At 46.3% G+C, this 19,933-nt stretch overlaps 1 protein-coding gene across 1 annotated transcript in view; it reads right to left on the bottom strand.

The window, feature by feature from the left end:
- Nucleotides 1–19,933, bottom strand: part of MOGS (mannosyl-oligosaccharide glucosidase) — a 76,142-nt gene that overhangs the window by 29,169 nt on the left and 27,040 nt on the right. The window contains exon 3 of the mRNA XM_086964352.1: nucleotides 18,792–19,012. Within this exon, the coding sequence (XP_086820478.1) occupies nucleotides 18,792–19,012 (221 nt within the window). The remainder of the gene's footprint in view (nucleotides 1–18,791; nucleotides 19,013–19,933) is intronic.

Below are 19,933 nucleotides of genomic sequence, written 5' to 3'. Positions count from 1 at the left end.
GGGTGGTCACGGGACGCACCATATGGGACCTGCCTTGGTTACCGCGTGTGGCGCGCTCCAGAAGTGCGTACATGGCGGTCCCAACAAGAACAGTCCTTGACATATGGGACAGGGTGGCAGTGTCCAAGGGCCTAACCACGTTCCCCTCTCCGCACACCCCCATTGCAGGTAACCCGCACTTTCCCCCTGCGGCCCGGGCCCGAGCTTTTGAGAGATGGACACAAGGGGACTGCAGAGTTGTGGGGGACCTCTTCCTTGGAGGGGCGCCTAAATCATGGTCAGACTGCAGAGATGAATTTGACCTCCCCTCGACCGCCAGCCTACAGTATGCCCAACTGCGCCATTGGACTATGGGAGACGATATGTACCAGGCTGCCACCAGGGCATACACGCCATTCGAGAAATTGGCGCGCTCCCTCGGGGGGCTGAAACGGCTTATCCTCAGATCTACAACATCCTGCAACATCCCACCGCCCCACCTGCGCATCCCTATCAGAGGCAATGGCAGTCGGCGACCGGCGCCGATATCACTCCTTCTCAGTGGGCCCGGCTATGGACTGACATCCCTAAAACCTATCGTAGCATCCCGCAGAGGGAAAACGCATACAAGATGCTAACGCAATGGTACTATACCCCCCTAAGACTCAGCAAAATGTTCCCTACTTCCTCGCCGCTGTGCTGGAGGTGTGGCACCGCGACTGGCGACTTCGTACACATCTGGTGGGCCTGCCCTACCCTAGCTGTCTTTTGGAAGGAGGTCCTCAGTCACATTAAGAAGGTGTTGGGTTTCCCCCTACCTGAAGAGGTTTTCACGCTCCTGCTGGGCATTCGACCCCCTGCACTTAGGGCCCTCACGCGCAGCGACTGGGTCCTCACCCTTCACATGCTAGGCGCTGCTAAGCAACTCATTGCTCTGTATTGGAAGCGGGCTGAGGCACCGCCGATAGCCTCCTGGTTTGTGCGCCTCTGGCAGGTCCTGACTATGGAGCTGCTTACGGCGCGAGTGCAATCGAGGGGGGTACGCTTCAAGGCAGTGTGGGAACCCCTTGTGCGCCATCTGTGCTCCATCAGCTATGCCCGCCACATGCCCCCCCGGCTGCGCGCTCTGCAGTTATTCGAGGACGCCCTCATCCCTGCTGACCCAAGCAGACTAGACCCTTAGCTGCTTCCCCCACCGCGGACGCTTTTGCGCTCTAACACTCAGCCCACCAGTTTGCGTCCTCTAGCCCCCGCCCGGCAACTGCAGTCCTCCTCCCCAGGCTCCACTCTTCTTCTCGCTACTGCTCACTCTTCTTCCGACTTTTTCTCCCTTCCTACTTGCCGCCCTGGCTTCCGCCCCTCTACGGGGTAGTTTGGGCCCCGTTGGGCCTTTGGAAAACGTGACACTACTGCCTTTATTCCCATACGCGCCTCCCCCGCACAACGTTACAACATCAGCGCGTGATTGCCTTCGGCCATCATTGCCCCTAAGCCACGCGGCCGGCCCCTCCTGGGGGTTGTAGGCAGGGCGCTGTGTTAATGCTTCAACCTCCCCTGGTTACTTATGCCTATCAATTCTTTACTGCGCGGCCGGCCTCTACACGGGGTTGTAGGCTTATCGCTGTGTTCACAATAAAAACAGATTTGAACAAAAGAAAAGGTCACCTTTACACAAAATTACATGCGAGAATCACTGTGTATAAGGTTGACAACTATGTTGACGGCGTTTCGATGCTTATCTGTAGGATATTGGATCATCATCAGGACTATCAAATAAAGTGCCTGTAATTTTACTGTATATTTAACATGGAGATAAACAGGGAAGAAAAAAGCAGGGAGAAAGAAACTTATACGGTGATAAGTCAGGGATTTAACAATGTAAAGGACGCTCAGAGTGAGAGGGTGCTGCAAGGGGTGAGAGAACTGTAGCTGGTGAGAGAGCGGCGCTGCGAGGGTGTGATGGGCGCAGCGAGAGGCGCTGCTGGGGTGAGAGGACGCTATGAGGGGCACTACTAAGGGTGGGAGGGGCTCTGCTAGAGGTGAGAAAGAACTCCAGGTGGTGTGAAAGCTGCACTGCTCGAGCGAGAGAGGGCCTGGTGGGGGTAACGGATTTGCTGAAGAGGGAGCGAAAGGGCACTGTAGTAGACAAGCAGTACTTCAGGGGTGAGAAGGGTACTAAAGGTTCGGGGACGGGGGCTACAGGGGGCAAGGGATGCCCTGCAAGGAGTGATTTTCTATGGGGGGGAAAGTCCCTGTCTACCGGGACTGTGTGTGCATGTGTGTGGCAGAGGTGTGAATAGGGCGCACACTGAAAGAAGTCACCTTGGGGAGAGTGGATGTGTGCACGGGTGACAGTGAGTGTATGAAATCACTGTGTGAAGGTTGCATCCATGCGGGTGGTGAGGAAGCAAGGAGAGGGTGAACCAGTGTGTGTAATGACTGTCTGCTGGCGGGCTGTATGCAGCGATGGGGTGCTGCTCGGTGAAGGTGTGTACAGCATGATTGTGAGGGGACAGTGAGCGAAAGTAGTGTCTGAGAACAACTGTCTGCCAACAGTGCGTGATACGTCACTGGTACCCTGAAAACTCGCTGGTGGTACATATAGCCCTGTGATACCCCCTCATGGAAAGTGCGTGCAAGGCGCGTGTCTTCAGAGAAATGTGTGCACCGGGAACCATTGTGCAGACGTTATATCAGAGGGAGAGGCTTCTTGCAGAAAGTCTCTTCAACAAAGTGTGTGCAGAAGGAGTGCGTGTAAAGGGGTCACCAACTAGGAAGTCACCAGAGCCGATTAGGAAGTCACTTCAAGAAAAGTGTGTGCATAGGGGGTCACCAGCTAGGTAGCCACTAGCCACTGCAGGGAGAGTGTGTGAAGGGTGAGTGCGTGCAGGGTGAGTGCGTGCAGGGTGAATACCAGCTAGGAAGTCACTGCAAGGAAACTTTAATTTGACAAGTCCCAAAGACTGCTCTGTGATCAAGAACAGAGAATGGTGCATGTGTGCGTGCGTACGTGACTGTGTGGGGATTGCCCTAGAGTAAAACGTCAAAGTGAGAAGAAATGTTCCCTCGCAGATTTTCTGCCATTTTTGCCAACGCAACGCTTACGGACCCTAGGCTGCGAAGATCTCGGCTTGTGGGTTATTATGTTAACATTTTAAATGCAGTGCCTTTTAATTTGTTCCAATATGAAAAGATCATTAACACGCACCAGCATTGATAATGGGAAGGAAAGCATTTTTAAAGGGAACTTTAGCACACTTTCGAGGAAATATTGTTTGTTTGTGGCGGATTGCTGTGTTCAAGTTGTACATTTGGGAAAAACCTGATCTATGAAAAGGCCAATATTCGTGATGTCCATAAAACTTAAATCTGGTAGTAAACATCTGGCACACTCCGAGATACAATTAACGCTGAACGGCCTGTCCCATACAGAATACTGGCTGCGCCCCGAGTTTGCACGGGTGAGACGGGATCGTCCACTCGTAAAATCAATATAAAGCAAGGATTTTGACTTCAGCGGGTAATTATAGCTCCCAGGAATTCTGTGTTACATGTATACGTGTGCAGTGGGTGGCGTCGGGGCTTGTGAAAGGATATTACACCCATTGATTAATTTGTTAAAAAATTAAGTGCCAGGGATCTCGTCAGGAGGCAACTACCATTGGGAAAAATCCCCTCGTCAGGAGGCAACTACCATTGGGAAAAATCCCCTAAAGAGGGGCAAGCGCTACAGATTGAGGAGGCAATTTCCTCCTTGGACTTCACTCAACAGGTGAAGGGACCGACACACGAGAAGGGACATGTGCTTGATTTAGTTTGGACCACTATGCCAGTCCAGGGTTCTACAGAGATCTTGTTATGCGCCTGGTCTGACCACTCTTTAATAAGGGGCAGAATTCTATTGAACGGCCACCTGTCCAAGCCTGGGGAAGGTTGGAAAATGGCCCGGAAGTGGAGAAACTTCGATGGGGAGAAAATGGTGCATCTCCTGGAAGAGTCTCCTTCAGTAAAGGAGCAGGACGCTAATATTGATGCCCTTTGTGGACACCTTCAGCATAGACTGGGGAGAGCCATTGATTTAGTGGCACCCCTTCGTAGGGTGAAGAAGGTGGAGAGAGGAGCTGGGGCTCCTTGGTATAATGACTCCTTACGGGATATGAAACGTGGGGTGAGGAGGAAAGAACGAGCATGGCGGAAAGAGTATGACGCCACTGCCAAGAAAGAATATATCTCATCCTTAGCGACTTACAAACTAGCCATCCAAACTAGGAAGGCTGCTTTCTTTGAGGAAAGAATAGTTGCAGCTAGAAATCCACAGAAGGAAATCTTTCGGGTCCTGGCTGAGCTCAGGATAAACAAAGAGCAAAGCACTGAGTTCGCCCAGGAGGATTGCCAGAGGTTCCAGGACTTCTTTGTGAACAAGATCTCCGATATTCTGGGAGAAATTGCTGCAACTACACCCCTCGCCTGTCCTCGCCCACCTGACCACACTACCCCGCCGGATATTATACCGTTAGCTGAGTTCTCCCCAATTGCAAAACAGGAACTACTTACGATTACGGACCGAGTCAAATCCAGCTCCCAGGCTGATCCATGCCCTCCTGATGTGTTCAAATTGGCACTGCCAGGTATTGAGAAAGAAGTCTTGCATTTGTTGAACACTTCCCTTCACATAGGACAGGTCCCTCTAGCTTTCAAAGAGGCTCGCCTGATTCCTCTACTAAAAAAACCTGGATCGGACACGAAGTGTTTGAAGAACTTCCGACCCATCTCCCAGTTGCTTTTTTGGCTAAGGTGATTGAGCAGCATGTGCTGGCATTTCTCTCAGGACATCTAGAGAGCAACAACCTGTTGGAGCCCAATCAGGCAGGGTTCCGTGCCAACCATAGCACGGAATTAGTCATGCTATCAATCCTGGATGAATTGAGGAGTCGAGCTGATATAAAAACACCGAGCGCCCTGGTACTACTGGATCTCTCCGCGGCCTTTGATACCGTGTGTCATGAACAACTATTGTCGCGGTTGAGGTCTTTTGGTATCAGGGGTACAGCACATGCATGGCTTACATCATTCCTGCAGGGCAGGACACAAAGAGTACAGTTGGGAGACTTCCTTTCCACCTCTGCTCCCATCACTTGTGGGGTTCCACAGGGTTCTGCCCTGTCACCCCTACTCTTTAATATTTACTTGCAGCCATTAATTGCACTCCTGAATAGGATGGACTGCCTAGTATACAACTACGCCAAAGACACCCAGATAATCATCCGGCTGGATGATGGCCCGGGAGCGTCTACCAGGTTGCAGGACATACTCAAAGCCACGGTTAATTGGATGTCCGAGAACTCCTTAAAAATCAACCCAGACAAGACGGAAGTGTTGCCTATTTCCATCACGGGCAACCCCTGGAGCGAGAAATTCTGACCTGTGGAGCTGGGTGTGCCACCGGAACCGGCGACTGCAGTCAAAAGTCTGGGCCTGTACGTGGATGATAAATTCTCCATGAAAAAACAAGTCACCACGGTAGTGGGTACCTGTATAGGCCTGATGCGACAATTGAGAAGGATCTCTGCACTACTCTCATTTTCCACCTTGAGACACGTGGTCTCAGCCACAATCCTGGCTAGGCTGGACTACGGAAACTCCCTGTATATCGGTCTACCCCAGCGGCTGCTGGATAAGCTACAAGGGGTTATGAATGACGCAGCCCGGCTGATTTACAAGAAACCTAGGACTGCCCACTCTTCCCCTCTGATGCAGGAGCTACATTGGCTCCCGGTTCGGCAGAGGGTTGTATTCAAAGGATTGTGTATCGTACACAAGGCGCTGTATGGTAATGCACCAAGATACTTGAAATCCCGCCTATCCCCATATACACCGAGCATGACTTTGCGCTCGTCGGACGCTACCCTCTTGTCCCAATCCCGTTTTAAACTGGCCACGGTGGGGGGACGTGCTTTCTCCAACACACTCCCAGCTTTGTGGAACAAACTGGCCACAGAACTAAGGAAGGAATGCAATCTGTTATCCTTTAGAAAAAAGTTAAAAACTGTACTGTTCAAGCAAGCATGGAGCAGCCTCTAGGCGTTGTGTTAAGATCAAGTAAATACCGAACCCCACTACGTAATCTGGACAAACAGCACTTAGAGACCCCGGTGGTTATAACGCGCTATACAAATTAAATAAATAAATTAAATAAATAAATGTTAAGTACAGCACATACCAACATTATAATTTTTAAAAAGTGTGGTCCCGAAAGTGAAAGAGGACCGCACTCTTGTCTTTATGGGGCCATGTGTTTAAACACATAGCCCCATAAGGGTAAGAAAGTGCTTTGCGACAAACGCAAAGCAGGCCATCGAGTCCGGCTCGGAGGCAAAAGGGCGTCTACAGAAATCCCTCCTTTCCAATGGCAGGCCACCGTTTAGCATACACAGTGACGCCAGCCAATGGAAATGAGGGGCAGGGCTTAAAGCACTCTTCAGAAAGTCCTTGCCAACAATAAATCTCGCGAGGCGAGCAGCGCATGCGCTGCCACGCGAGACCTCAAAAACTTATCTTAGTTGAACAAGGTAAACTATATCTCAGAAAAGTAAGTTAAGCGTACGCAAGAGAACACGGATCGCAGAAGAAGGAGGGGCATTACAGAAGATAAATAGAATCACGGATAGCAAACTAAGATAGGGGCTGAGAAACAGTGCAAAAATGGGAGAACGAGAGGCGGACGAAGCAAGAGGGATCCAAAAGAGTTCCCAGGGTTAGGAAGCAATTGTTAGAGATGCCGCAAGCAGACAACACATATGAATCATATAGGTAGAGACTTCTTGTAGCATTTATTTGTCTTCCTTCCCCTTCGTCTCTACCTCTATACTATGTCTGGGGCCCCTTTTGTTTGAGTGGTACAAGCAGACAACACATCAGCAAGTTAGCTCTTCCATATTTGCATATGAATGTGTATGTCAATTTTGAAGACTAGCAGTAGAAACAGGAAGGATTTTCAGTATTTGGTTTGAAACGAAGATTAGGCAGAGGTGCTACTTGTATTTTGAAATCTACAGAAGCTGAAGTGTAGACTCAGTTTCTCCAAGTTTCAATGCACCTATTGAAAAAAAGGAATGTTTCACTTTTTCGAAGACACCCATCAATTCATAATTTAAAAATATAATAAAAAACCCTGTCCACTAAAACACAAACACCAACTGGGTTCTTTAACCTAAAAAGAAAATAAAGAAAAGACTGCATAAGCAGAGACAGCGAGTCTGAATCACACACAGGTCACCTGATGAGACTGCATAAACATAGACAAGAAGCCCGTATAAATCTCAGGGAAGGAGAGAGTGTAAAGCCGAAGCATTTCCAGCGATGTCTAATGTTAGGCAGTTTAACAAGAGACTTAGTGTCATAGACATTAATGCACAAATCTGCCTATGCGGCGCTAAAAGAGCTACACCGGTTACCAGTGAAGAGACGTATGGAGTTCAAGGCTCTCTGCATAGCATTTAAAGCAACTCATGACATAGGACCTGTCTTTTTTAAACAGAACTTTCAACTATACACTCCTGCACGCCATCTACGCTAGCTCCCGCTTACTATCTGGTGACCCCCAGGTTGAGGAAAAGCTCCTGGGGCGGGAGAAGCTTTCTGGTCGGTACAACCAGACTCTGGAATTCGCTTCTCCAGAGCTTAAAAGACGAAACCCACTTGTTGGCCTTCAGGAAAGCATTAAAATTTAGCTCTTCAATCTTTGATTCTGTACTAAGACCCTATGGCATTTTTTCACCAGATGAGCTAGCACCTTGACACCTTCGGGTAATTGTATCGCGCTTTAAAAATCTCTTTTTCATTTAATTTCAATACGGCGGACTGGAAATCTGCCACTTGCTGGTGGATGTCCCGCATTGCCTAATCTAATAGCCCCACCACAAAATCACACACACGTCCCCATAAGAGAGCAGGAAGAAGAGAGTGAAAACCATACGTATCCATCCACGGAGGCATCTACTGGAAAGGTGCGGAGGCAAAGAGCTTGCATCAACAAAAAACATAACAGGTACATCCAATGAAGCAGGAGAGAAAAGGCTGCATTAATAAAGTTAATAAGGCTATATCAACAAAGGCGATAAGGCTGTATAACGTTCATATCATCAAGGCTGCAGAAAAGCAGCGACTTTAAGATCACTGGCAATGTCGAACATAAGGAACAGGGGAAAAGAAACTGCGGAAAGAAGACCTACTCACACTCAAGTGCATGAAAAGAAACAGAGGAAAAAGAGGCTGCACCAAAGAGACAATACGGGCCCTAGCAGGCATTCTGGTAGAAACATTTTTGAGAAATCCACCTTTAGCAGAGAAAACAGTGCAGCACATTGTAATCAAATGTTTTTGTTGTTGTAGAAAGCAGTAGTGACAAACTATATTCAGATTAGTCAGCACCGCAATTTGAACGCGAACAATTACATCAATAAAAAGGTCCCTTAGCTCACCATCCTATGGACCAATACAAAGATTCCAATGTACTCCAACTGGAGCTGGAATCGTAAATTAGTACGATTGCAGTAGTGGTGAGAGTGGTGATGGTCCGGTCTCAAGGTCAAGTAAGGGCAGGTTATTTGTAATAACTTTCTTGCAGGCCGTGGATGATGGAAGACTGTAGCTCCCACTTCCTCCCTCATTAGGAGAACGTAAAGTTAACAAAGCAGATGGCCAGGGGTATTTTGAAGAAATTAGAAATGTTTAAAACACAGTTTACTCAAATTATTTATCTTCATTCCCATTTATTCGGGTTACGTCAACTTACAACGCCATAGCACATTGCACTTTCTGCTCCCCTGATTGCTTCCCAGTCCACTGCGGCAGTTCCTGCCGATTGAGCGGAGGGACGTAGCTCCTCCCCCTGGCTGCACCAATTTCCGGCAGGTGATAGACTTACTGGATACTTAAGCAGCATGTGTAGCCGGACGCGCGCAGCAGGCGCGCCTAAGCCGGCCAAAGGCAAGCCCGTCCACGCCTGGACCGCGCCCAGTACCAGAGATGCTGTCCGTCAGTCTAACCTGACTGCTCGCCACATGCTTTATACAGGCAGGGAATTATGGGCTCTAAATCATATACATATTACTCACTCTATTAAATGTGCATGTTTTGACCCTAACAAATTGTCTATCAAAAACTGACCACCTGTTCTAGCTGTGGTTTCTCTCTGTCAAGCCCTTGCACACTCCCTCTTAATACTCATCCATCACTGAAAGATCCCCTGCCAACACCTCGTGGAGCCCTTATTAATGCACGATCTCTTCTTAAACACAAGTTGGACATTGCTAAGCTGATGGATGCTCAGGCTCTTGACATGCTCTTTGTTACAGAAACATAGGCTGATCGGGGATCAGGCCCTGGTTTCTGCATCGCTGTTCCACTGGGTTTTACGGTATTCAGACACGCCGGAACTCACAAAAAAAGGGGTGGCTAGCCTTGATCTACCAGGATGCCTATACAGCATCTTTCGAGCCTGTACTCTTTCAAGACTGCAAAGCTTTCTTTTTTAATTTAAAGATAAATAAACTCCTCGCATATAAAGGGCTGTATCTTTATTGTCCCCCAGGGGCAAAAAATGGTTTCCTTAACACACTTCTTGAAACCTATTCTCATGAAAACAGTTTCTATATTTTAGGCGACTTTAATTTCCATTTAGAGTCTGTCACTGACATGAATACTATTTCCTTATTTGATACCTTGAAGATGGCAGGCTTAGACCAACAGGTCACCGGCCCTATGCATCGGGCAGGCCATACCTTAGATGGCATCTTTACTAACAATGATTTAATAAAAATTAAGGAGATCCTACCTCAGACCTGGACCAACCATTTTGTGGTTATCTTTGAGCTTAGAAGTACTTTAAAAGACCAACCGAATATATCCAACAGGCCGTCAGATCCTACCGCGACTGTAAACGTGTCGACAACACCTTGCTTAGGCGTCAGCTTTCGCGCTCACAAACAAAAATGCCGGAAAAGGCAGACCAGGCTTACTTACATTTCAATCAATGGCGCATGCAGACGGCTGATAATATAGCTCCCCTGCAAAAAGCCTCAAGCAATAGGAAAACCCCAACAGCCCCCTGTTTTTCAGAAACCTTGAGTTTGAAAAAGCAAGAGGGTAGAAGACAAGACAGATGTTGGAGATTAAATTATAATGATCATGAACTCGCTAAGGATAAGATAGTCTTAGCTGACCATAAAAATCTAATTCTGACAGAAAAACGCTCCTATTTTTCCAAACAAATTAAGAAGGCGGAAAATTCCACTAAAGAGCTGTTTCGAGTGGTAACTAGTATGTCTACCCTACCTGATAAGATAGTGAATAATCATTCTCGGGACTTTTGTAACTCACTAGCTCAACATTTTTAAAGTAAAATGGAACAAATCTATACCACCATGGGCAATGGGACAAGGTCTGAGATTCGCGATCCTGGAATCCCGCGACATCCTAATGCTCCGGCCTTCAAAGAATTCAGATGAGTAACGGTGGATGAGGTAACCACCCATATTATACAGGCTAAATCTGGCTCTCACCATGACCCCTTTCCCCCAAGAATTTTTAAACAAGTTCCTGAGATTCTTGGCCCCAGCTTAACGCCAATTTTTACTCCTATGTTTATGGAGGGTGTCTTTCCCCCCATCTGGAAGAGGGCACCAAATCTGCCTCTTCAGAAAAAAATCAAATCTTGATGAAGCTGATACCAATAATTATAGGCCCATTTCACGTCTCCCAGTTCCAGCCAAATTGGTGGAGAAAGTTATGAATAATCAACTAACCCAATATCTACTGGAATATAACTTCTTGGATGAATCCCAATTCGATTTCAGGGCAGAGCACAGCACCTAGACTACCCTGGTAAAAGTCATACCCTGGTAAAAGTCATAGTCTTGGATGCAGGTGGTGCTGCGGCCCTTATTCTGCTCGACCGGTCGTCAGCGCTTGACACGGCCGCCCATAACTTATTACTTGCCCGTCTAAATGATTTCTTCTTTTCTATCTGATAGGCTACAATCAGTTTTCTTGGGCAACCATGATTCCCCGTCTTTCACTCTGCCATGTGGGGTCCCTCGGGGCTCTTGAATGAGCCCTACACTCTTTAAAGTATATGTATCAGAACAGGCCGCATTAATCAGATCCTTCAGGGTGGCTTTAACATCCTACGCAGACAACACTCAAATCGTACTGTCCATCTGTGAAAATGTCATACCGCCGGTAACAAGATTTAGAGACTGCCTGCTGGCAGTCAACGCATGGATGAGTTCACATTGCCTCAAGCTTAATTCAAGAAAGACTGAGGGGATCCTGTTTGGGAACTACTCCCCCAACTGGTCACAGATCTGGTGGCCGGATGAATTGGGAACAGTGCCCATCCCGGTTACCAAAGCAAAATATTTAGGAGTGATCACAGACGAAAGACTAAACTTTGAAGCTCAAGTCAAAGAAGTCTCGTCAGTTTCCTTCTACTTAAAGAGGATCAAGGAAATCTTACCTCTGATCCCATTATGACAGCAAGAAAATAGTAATTTCTTCTCTAGTCATGGCTAAACTGGACTACTGCAATGGGCTCCATCTTGAAATTCCCGTGAAGCAGATACATAGATTGCAGATGATCCAGAATGCAGCCGCAAGGCTCCTGCTGGGGATCCCTAAGTTTTAATCACAAGGCACCCATCTTTGGAAACTGCATTGGCTTCCAGTCAAGGGTCGCATTAAGTTTAAGGCCTTATGCGTCGCATATAAGGCACTTCACGGTACCGGCCTTCAGTTTTTGAGACGATCATTACACTGGTACTCCCCAAACAGATCTGAAGGGGTAAAACTGATGCTCTCTCAGAGATTCTGTAAGGCTCATTGGGGTGGTGGAAGCTTGACTGTGGGTGCTATAAAACTCTGGAACCCCCCCCCCCCTTCTCCTTCAGAAGTCTTCTATCTTTAACATCTTTTCGTAAAGCCCTAAAGACCTGGCTATTTAATGAATAGTGCACTAGCCTGCTTCCGGACTGTTAGCCCCAATACACCGTTTGGTATTCGTGTGCTGTATAAATCTCAATAACATAACATAGTGATGCATTCATGTTCAAACTTTTATTTTTTGCAAGAAAAGTTTTCAACGATTCAAGTCTTTAATATGTTCACTGTCAACCAATAAGATCTTATCCTAATCACACATCTTTAGTGCAAGTGATCAGGGAAAAAGCTGACTCAGGGACAAGGGATTTTTAGAAACATTTTTCTGACTACAGAAACTTCAGATACCACTGGCAAGTTACCTACATTTACACACCTTTATCTCATCGGTGCCAAGAACCTACATGGAACAAGTATTCCACCATGAAAGCGCATCACAGAACACATGGTCTCTCGCACAGGGCTCGAACAGAATCAGATGCTTACTCCACAGTGAAGGGTCTCCAGGACGGTGGAGTTCTGGGAAAGGCAATGCAGACAAGTTACTGAACTACTACTGCTAGTTGTAGACTAAATTAATGTTCACGGTGATCAATTAGAAAAGTTTGATTCACTGAAAGGAGACTACCAACAATTAGTATTTTGTATTTGTAAAGTGCGACATTCATCCCAGAGGACATCACGGCACTAGGACCGCATACACTACAGTAAGGGAAGGTCGCAGGTTATTCTAATGACTAATTGGTTTAGTATCTGGGGAACAGGAAGGTTTTTAACTTCTTTCTAAAAAGCAGACAATCATCTGTCAGGCTAAGTTAAGTTAGAGGTAATTCCAGAGAACCGCAGCTGACTTGGAGAAGGAACGATCGCCCATCAGGACTTTGGTAGTACGTTTGACCTTTGCAAGGTCCTGATGGCGCGATCTCAGGTTGCGTGATGGGACGTGGTGTTCCATTTTGTCCCGTAGAATGTGTGGGCCTTTCTTATGTAAGGTTCTGTGTGCGTAGCAGAGGAGCTTAAATTTGGCTCTTTGGCGCACCAGCATCCAGTGTAGTTCCTTTATGTGTGGGATGCTGAACTGTATCTGTTTTTATTGCAGACCAATTTAGTGGCAGTGTTCTGGACTACTTGAAGTCGAGAAAAAAGGTAATCGGCCATGACAACATAAAGTGCATTTCCATAGTCCAGTCTGCTCAGGAAAAGGGCCTGTGTGACCGTTTTCCAGCAATTCAAAGGGATCAAGGGAAAAGACTTCTGAAAAGTTTCAGTTTGGCGAACCTTTTTCCACACAGCGTGCGTACCTGATCCTGCATGGATAAGGTATCAATGAATAGGATGCCCAGATTTTCTGCAACACGTTTGGGTTCAAGGGCGGTATTCAATGCTTGGGGCCACCAGCTGTTGTCCCAAATTAAGTGTGCACCCCCAAAGAGCAAGATGTCGGACTTTCCAGCGGTTAGCTTTAGGCAGTGCTCTGTCGTCCAAGTTGCAATTTCGGTAAGGCAGTAGATTAGGTTGCTCTAAGTGTCGATATTAGTCGGACTGTCAACCAGGGGGATCATTAATTGTGTATCGTCGGCATATGAGCTGTTATCAAAGCCCCATTTCCTGCTGATGTCTGCTAGGGAGGAGACATATGCATTAAAAAAGGGTGGGGCTCAGCGAGGCTCCTTGTGGGACTCCATATTTAATGCTTTTTGGGGTAGAATTTGAATTTTTTGGGTTCTGTTTTTCAGGAAGGATGTGAACCATGGCAGGGCTTTTGAGTGTAATCCTTTCTCATGGAGAATTCGTAGTAGATTGTTATGAGATACGGTATCGAAACCCACAGTAAGGTCCAAGTGGATCAATACCACGGCTCTGCCTTGATCCACAAGGGAGCTGATATTATCCGATACAGCAAGTAAAGTGGCCTTGGTGCTGTTGTTGGCCCTAAAGCCAGTCTGGGAGGGGTCCAGTAGGTTATTGGTTTCCAGAAAAGTGGTGAGTTGTCTATTGACCAATCTCTCTAAGACTTTGGACAGGTACGGTAGCAGCGAGATTGGTCGGTAATTTGCTGGGTCGTAGATTTCAAGACCACTGTCTCCTTCCATATGTCTGGGTAGGAGGCTAGCTCTAGAGATTGGTTAAAAACGTTGGTGACATGGGGGCATAGAATTGACACTAGTTGAGAAAAGATGAAGTGTAGATTTCTATCAGAAACCTTGGGGGGCGCAGAGATCCTAGGAGTCAAACTCAGACAGGGGGCGGCGTGTGTGGTGTTTTTGGTGGTCTACCGCCCGCCTGGGGCTTTGCCGGATTTTCCTGTGCTGTTTATTAGACTGCTGCAGGATTTGCGGTCGAGATACGATAAAATGATTGTCGTTGGAGATTTTAACTACCATTGGGAGAAATCCCCTAAAGAAGGTCAAGCACTATTAATTGAGGAGGCAATTTCCTCCTTAGACTTTACTCAGCAGGTGAATGGACCGACTCATGAGAAGGGACACATGCTAGACTTAATCTGGACTACTATGCCAGTCCAGGACGCCACAGAGATTTTGCCATGCGTTTGGTCTGATCATTCGTTAATAAAATGTAAAATCCTTCTGAACGGTCATCCGCCCAAGTTGGGTGAAGGTTGGAAAATGGCCCGGAAATGGAGAAATCTTGATGGAGAGAGAATGAAGTCTTTCCTACAACAGTCTCCGCCGTTAAAGGAGCAGGGCGCCAATGTCGATGCCCTTTGCGGACATCTTCACCACAAATTGGGGAGAGCCATTGAGTTGGTGGCACCCCTTCGTAGGGTGAAGAAGGTGGATAGGGGAGCTGGGGCCCCTTGGTATAATGATTCCCTACGTGACATGAAACGTGGGGTGAGGAGGAAAGAACGTGCATGGCGGAAGGAGTATGACGCCACTGCTAAGAAAGACTACACGTCTTCCCTGGCGTCCTACAAATCAGCCATTCAAACCAGAAAGGCGGTCTTTTTCGAGGAGAGAATAGTGGCAGCTAGGAATCCACAGAAGGAAATCTTTCGGGTTCTGTCAGAACTCAGGACAAACAAAGAGCAAAGCACTGAGTTCACCCAACAGGATTGTCAGAAGTTCCAGGACTTCTTTGTGAGTAAGATCTCCGACATTCTGGGAGAAATCGCTGCAACTATACCCCTCGATTGTCCTAGCCCATCTGATTACATTGTTCCGCCAGTTCTCACTCCGTTAGCCGAGTTCCCTTCAATTATAAAGCAGGAACTGACCAAGATTACGGACCGAGTTAAATCCGGTTCATTGGTGGATCCATGTCCGCCTGAAGTATTCAAGCTAGCACTACCGGGCATTGAAGAAGAAGTCTTGCACTTACTGAATACTTCTCTCCACACAGGACAGGTCCCTCTAGCATTTAAAGAGGCTCGACTGATCCCTTTACTAAAAAAACCTGGTTCAGACACAAAGTGTCTAAAGAACTTTCGTCCCATCTCCCAGTTGCCTTTTCTGGCTAAGGTAATTGAGCAGCATGTGTTGGTATCGCTCTCAAAACATCTAGACAGTAACAACCTGTTGGAGGCCAATCAGGCAGGGTTCCGTGCTAATCATAGCACGGAACTAGTCATGCTATCAATTCTGGATGAATTGAGGAGCCGGGCAGATACAAAAACACCTAGCGCCCTGGTACTATTAGATCTCTCCGCGGCGTTTGACACCGTGTGTCATGAACAACTTTTGTCGCGGTTGAGGTCTTTTGGTATCAGGGGTACAGCCCTGGCATGGCTTGCATCATTTCTGCAGGGCAGGACACAAAGAGTCCAACTGGGGGACCTGCTTTCCACCTCCGCGCCTATTACTTGCGGGGTCCCACAGGGCTCTGCTTTGTCGCCCCTACTCTTCAACATCTATTTGCAGCCATTGATTGCACTCCTGAACAGGATGGACTGCCTAGTTTATAACTACGCTGATGACACCCAGATTATCATCCGGTTAGAGGAAGGTCCAGGAGCGTCTACCAGGCTACAGGACATACTTAAAGCCACGGTTAATTGGATGTCTAAAAACTCCCTAAAAATTAACCCGGACAAGACGGAAGTGTTGCCCATTTCCATCACGGGCAACCCCTGGAACGAGAAATTCTGGCCTGCAGAGCTGGGTGTACCACCGAAACCAGCGGTTGCAGTTAAAAGTTTGGGTCTGTACATGGATGGGAAACTATCCATGGAAAAACAGGTCACGACTGTAGTAGGAATCTGCATTGGCTTAATGCGGCAACTGAGAAAAATATCGGCACTGCTATCGTTTTCCACCCTGAAACATGTGGTTTCAGCTACAATCCTGGCCAGACTGGATTATGGAAACTCCCTGTACATAGGGTTACCCCAGCGGCTGCTGGATAAGTTACAGGGGGTTATGAACGACGCTGCCAGGCTGATCTACAAGAAACCCAGGATGACCCACTCATCCCCGCTGATGCAGGAGCTTCATTGGCTCCCAATTCGGCAGAGAGTAGCTTTCAAGGGACTGTGTATAGTGCATAAGACGCTGTACGGGAAAGCACCAAAATACCTAAAGTCCAGAATTTCCCTCTATACGCCGAGCAGGACTTTACGTTCTTCAGATGCTACTCTCCTATCCCAACCCCGGTTTAAATTGGCCACGGTGGGGGGACGTGCTTTTTCTAAAACACTCCCGGCTCTGTGGAATAAATTGACCCCAGATCTAAGGAAGGAACGCAATTTGTTAACTTTTAGGAAAAAGCTAAAAACTGTTTTATTTAAACAAGCATGGAGCAGCCACTAGGTGTACTCCAAGATCAAGTAATATGCTGAGCCCTACTAGTTAATTTGGACAATCAGCGCTTAGAGGCCCCGGTGGTTATAACGCGCTATACAAATTAAATAAATAAATAAATAAATAGACAATGATTGAGTGGTGTGCATGCCTTAACCTCAGTCATAGCTTTAGCTACCTGTTCTTCTGAGAAGGGGGCAGAGTGCCCAGAAGGGCCTGAGCCAGGGGATGGGGTACCATGATTTCGCAGTCTATATGATCTCTCTCGGGTAATTGTTAAAGGATGCATAGATTTTGGTCACTTTCTCTGTAAAGAAGTTGTTAAGGAGCTCGTAGTTCTCAATTGAGGGTGCCATAGTTTGAGACAGACTAGTGGGCTTGCAGAGTTCTCGGATTACTTTATAAAGTTCTTTAGAAGAATTCCCATTATAGTCAATCCTTTTTGTTACAAGAGAATATGCAATTCTTGTTACAAGAGAATATGCAATTCAAGACGGCATATGTTTCCAGACAATGCAAATGCAATGTGGGAAATTCTGACAGACTACAGACAACACAAACTCTTCTGTTTCTTATACAGAACACATTGAAAACCGAATTGTTGGATATATTTCAGGGTGCCGATTTGGTCCTTGTACAAAATTGTAAATCAAAGATCAGCCTTCATGAGCAGACAGAGCAAATCTAACCTCAACAAGAGGGAGGTTCAGACAAAAAAACTTGGTCTTCTCAAAGACACTGCTGAAAGTGGCCAGAATGAGGTCTCAAGTGAAATAATGGTTTTATGGAGGCAGCAACGATAAAAGAAGGAGCAGTCTGAGGATGGACAGTCTACCAGAGCTGAGAAACCTATGACTTCAGAGGCATTCCCACTGAGCAGGAGTCAGATACAAAGGGAGAGACTGTCCGCTTCTTCCCAGTGACTACAACGTGCAAGACCCCTCGCTGTATTTCTTTCAGGGCTAAAAGAAGCACTTGACATGGACAATAAGAGCCCAAAATAGAATTTTGATACTACTGTACATTTCATGTGACCTTATGGGGACTATTTGTGTCAAAAGGGGAGATTATGGGGATATTCTTCAAGGGTTTTGTTTGGGTTTAAATTGGTAAAAAGCATTAGGAGTGTAGCTCTGTCACCGGCATGATAAAATGATACATTATACCTCTTAGCTTTGCTTTGTACGAGTTTTGTTACAAGCAAAATTAATCATTTGTAACTTGAGATTAAAGGTTACAAATAATTCATTCACTTGTAACTGAAGTAGTAGAAAGGCAAGCTAATAGGGTATGAGTCGGGCTCCCAGTTTTATGGTATTTATTTTTTCTACATTTCCATCTGTATTTATCCATATTTATTTTTTGCTAATTCTTTCTGTATTTATCATTTTTAATTTTTGTTTTCTGTATAAATGACGCTGCAATGGGTATTTTTCCACATTTATTTAACTGGTAAATGTATACTCGCATTTGAATGTCCAAAAGGTTTCAGGAGTATACAGAGCAATTGCATTATCTGAAAACACTTACATTATAAAATAGCATACAAAACTGTAGATCTGGCCTTAATTAAGCTCAATTAGGAATTCTATTGTCTTTTTTCATCTCTCCTACTTCTCAATCTGTACAGCTACTGACCTGGCACTCATGATTAACAGCAGAAAAAAATAGCCAAAGGCCTATTTTCCGTATTTTACTGTATTTAAAAATAAATACAGACAGGAAACTAAACAGTTTTCTGTCTGTATTTATCTGTAAAAATCAGTAAAAACTGAGAACTGGGAGCTTTTTGTATGATATATGGTGTTTTACGTATAACAGGGTCCAACCTGCCATAAGCTTTAACCCGTTCTGTGCTGCCGTCGGCCGTTGGCCGACAGGAGCACTACCTCCCTAGTGCTGCCGTCGGCCAATGGCCGACGCAGCCCCGCCCACCCTTTAGAACGCCCGCACCGCGGCGGAAAAACCGTAAAAAAGATCCAACACATCTTGGTAAACAGATTTTGAAGCTCAGAAAACACATTTTTTCCATACTCTGCTCTACCTACAGACAATGGACAAGATAATGTCCCGGTTGTGTTACCGTCTCTCTCCTACATCCAGAGGCTCAGTTACCTGTTGTGTGCCAGTGATTCGCCAGCTCCAGTCTCCTCCGTGCTGACCTCCAACCCTCTTCACAAAGTCTGTCCTCAGGGCAAAGCCAAAGTCTTGGATCTCCTGGATTCCAAAGTTGACCCCATCATGCATGAGCCAGCCGTAGCGGGGCAGCCGGTCGCTCTGCTCACAGGTGTGCCGCAGGCTGACGTCCATCTCCCGCTGCTGCATCCACATGAGGCCTGTGGGGAATGGACCCAAAAAGAGACAGACAGGTGGGTGAGAGAAAAAAAGTGGCCAATCAAAAGGGGTGAGATTCAGGGAGGAAGAAAGAGTCAGACACAAAACCAGAAAAAAAAATAAGGGGGGATTTTGAGGGAGCGGGGAATACAGCGAAGTGGTTACAGAAAAGCAGACGAGGAGAACAAAGGGGGCACCAACTACTACAATATTTGCTCAACAACATGAACCCAAACTTTCACCTAATGTGTGTTGGATTCCCACTGTATATACACACGTCTCTCCATATATCTTATATGTTTCCCTTCCCTCTGTTGTGTGAGCACTACAAACACACAGCGCGTTGCTACTTTTTCTTCCTTTAAGTGCCAAATTCGTTTTTTCTCAAGGATTATGACTTGTTTTCACAAGCTCTTCTTGATATGATATTACAAATGGCTCTATAATACACACTAATTGAGTGGGCAAGTAAAACTTTTTTTGCCTCCAGTAATTGTATTACTGCTTATTCAGGTTCAAGTTCAAAAGCTCTTTACTCGGCTGATGCAGCCATAAAAGACAAATAAAATCAGAATAAGACAAATGAAAATCGAACAGAGATTAAGATAATTAATACACACACAATTAAAACAGTAGAGTTCCTCTGTCAGCAATAAACAGCTGACAATAAAATTAACTTCCCGGTGTCTATGAGATTGTTAAATTCATAGGTCATAAAAACTCTAAGATTCCAACATACATAATGATACAAAAGTTGACCAAACAGCAGTAATGAAAAAGCGCTTTCCGAAACCTAGGGGTGGTATTAGCCCTCCACTGTTTTCTTGGATCTAATCGCAGCCTCTAAAAAACAGAACATACACTAAAGCAAATGCCTGGGGTGCTCAACAATTGTAGGTGATAGAAAGCCTCTCTACAACTAC

The sequence above is a fragment of the Lissotriton vulgaris genome, chromosome 3_2, assembly GCF_964263255.1.
Source record: "Lissotriton vulgaris chromosome 3_2, aLisVul1.2, whole genome shotgun sequence".
Lineage (NCBI taxonomy): Eukaryota > Metazoa > Chordata > Amphibia > Caudata > Salamandridae > Lissotriton > Lissotriton vulgaris.
Note: the sequence above shows the minus strand (reverse complement) of the source record. Positions and strands in the feature narration are given on the sequence as shown.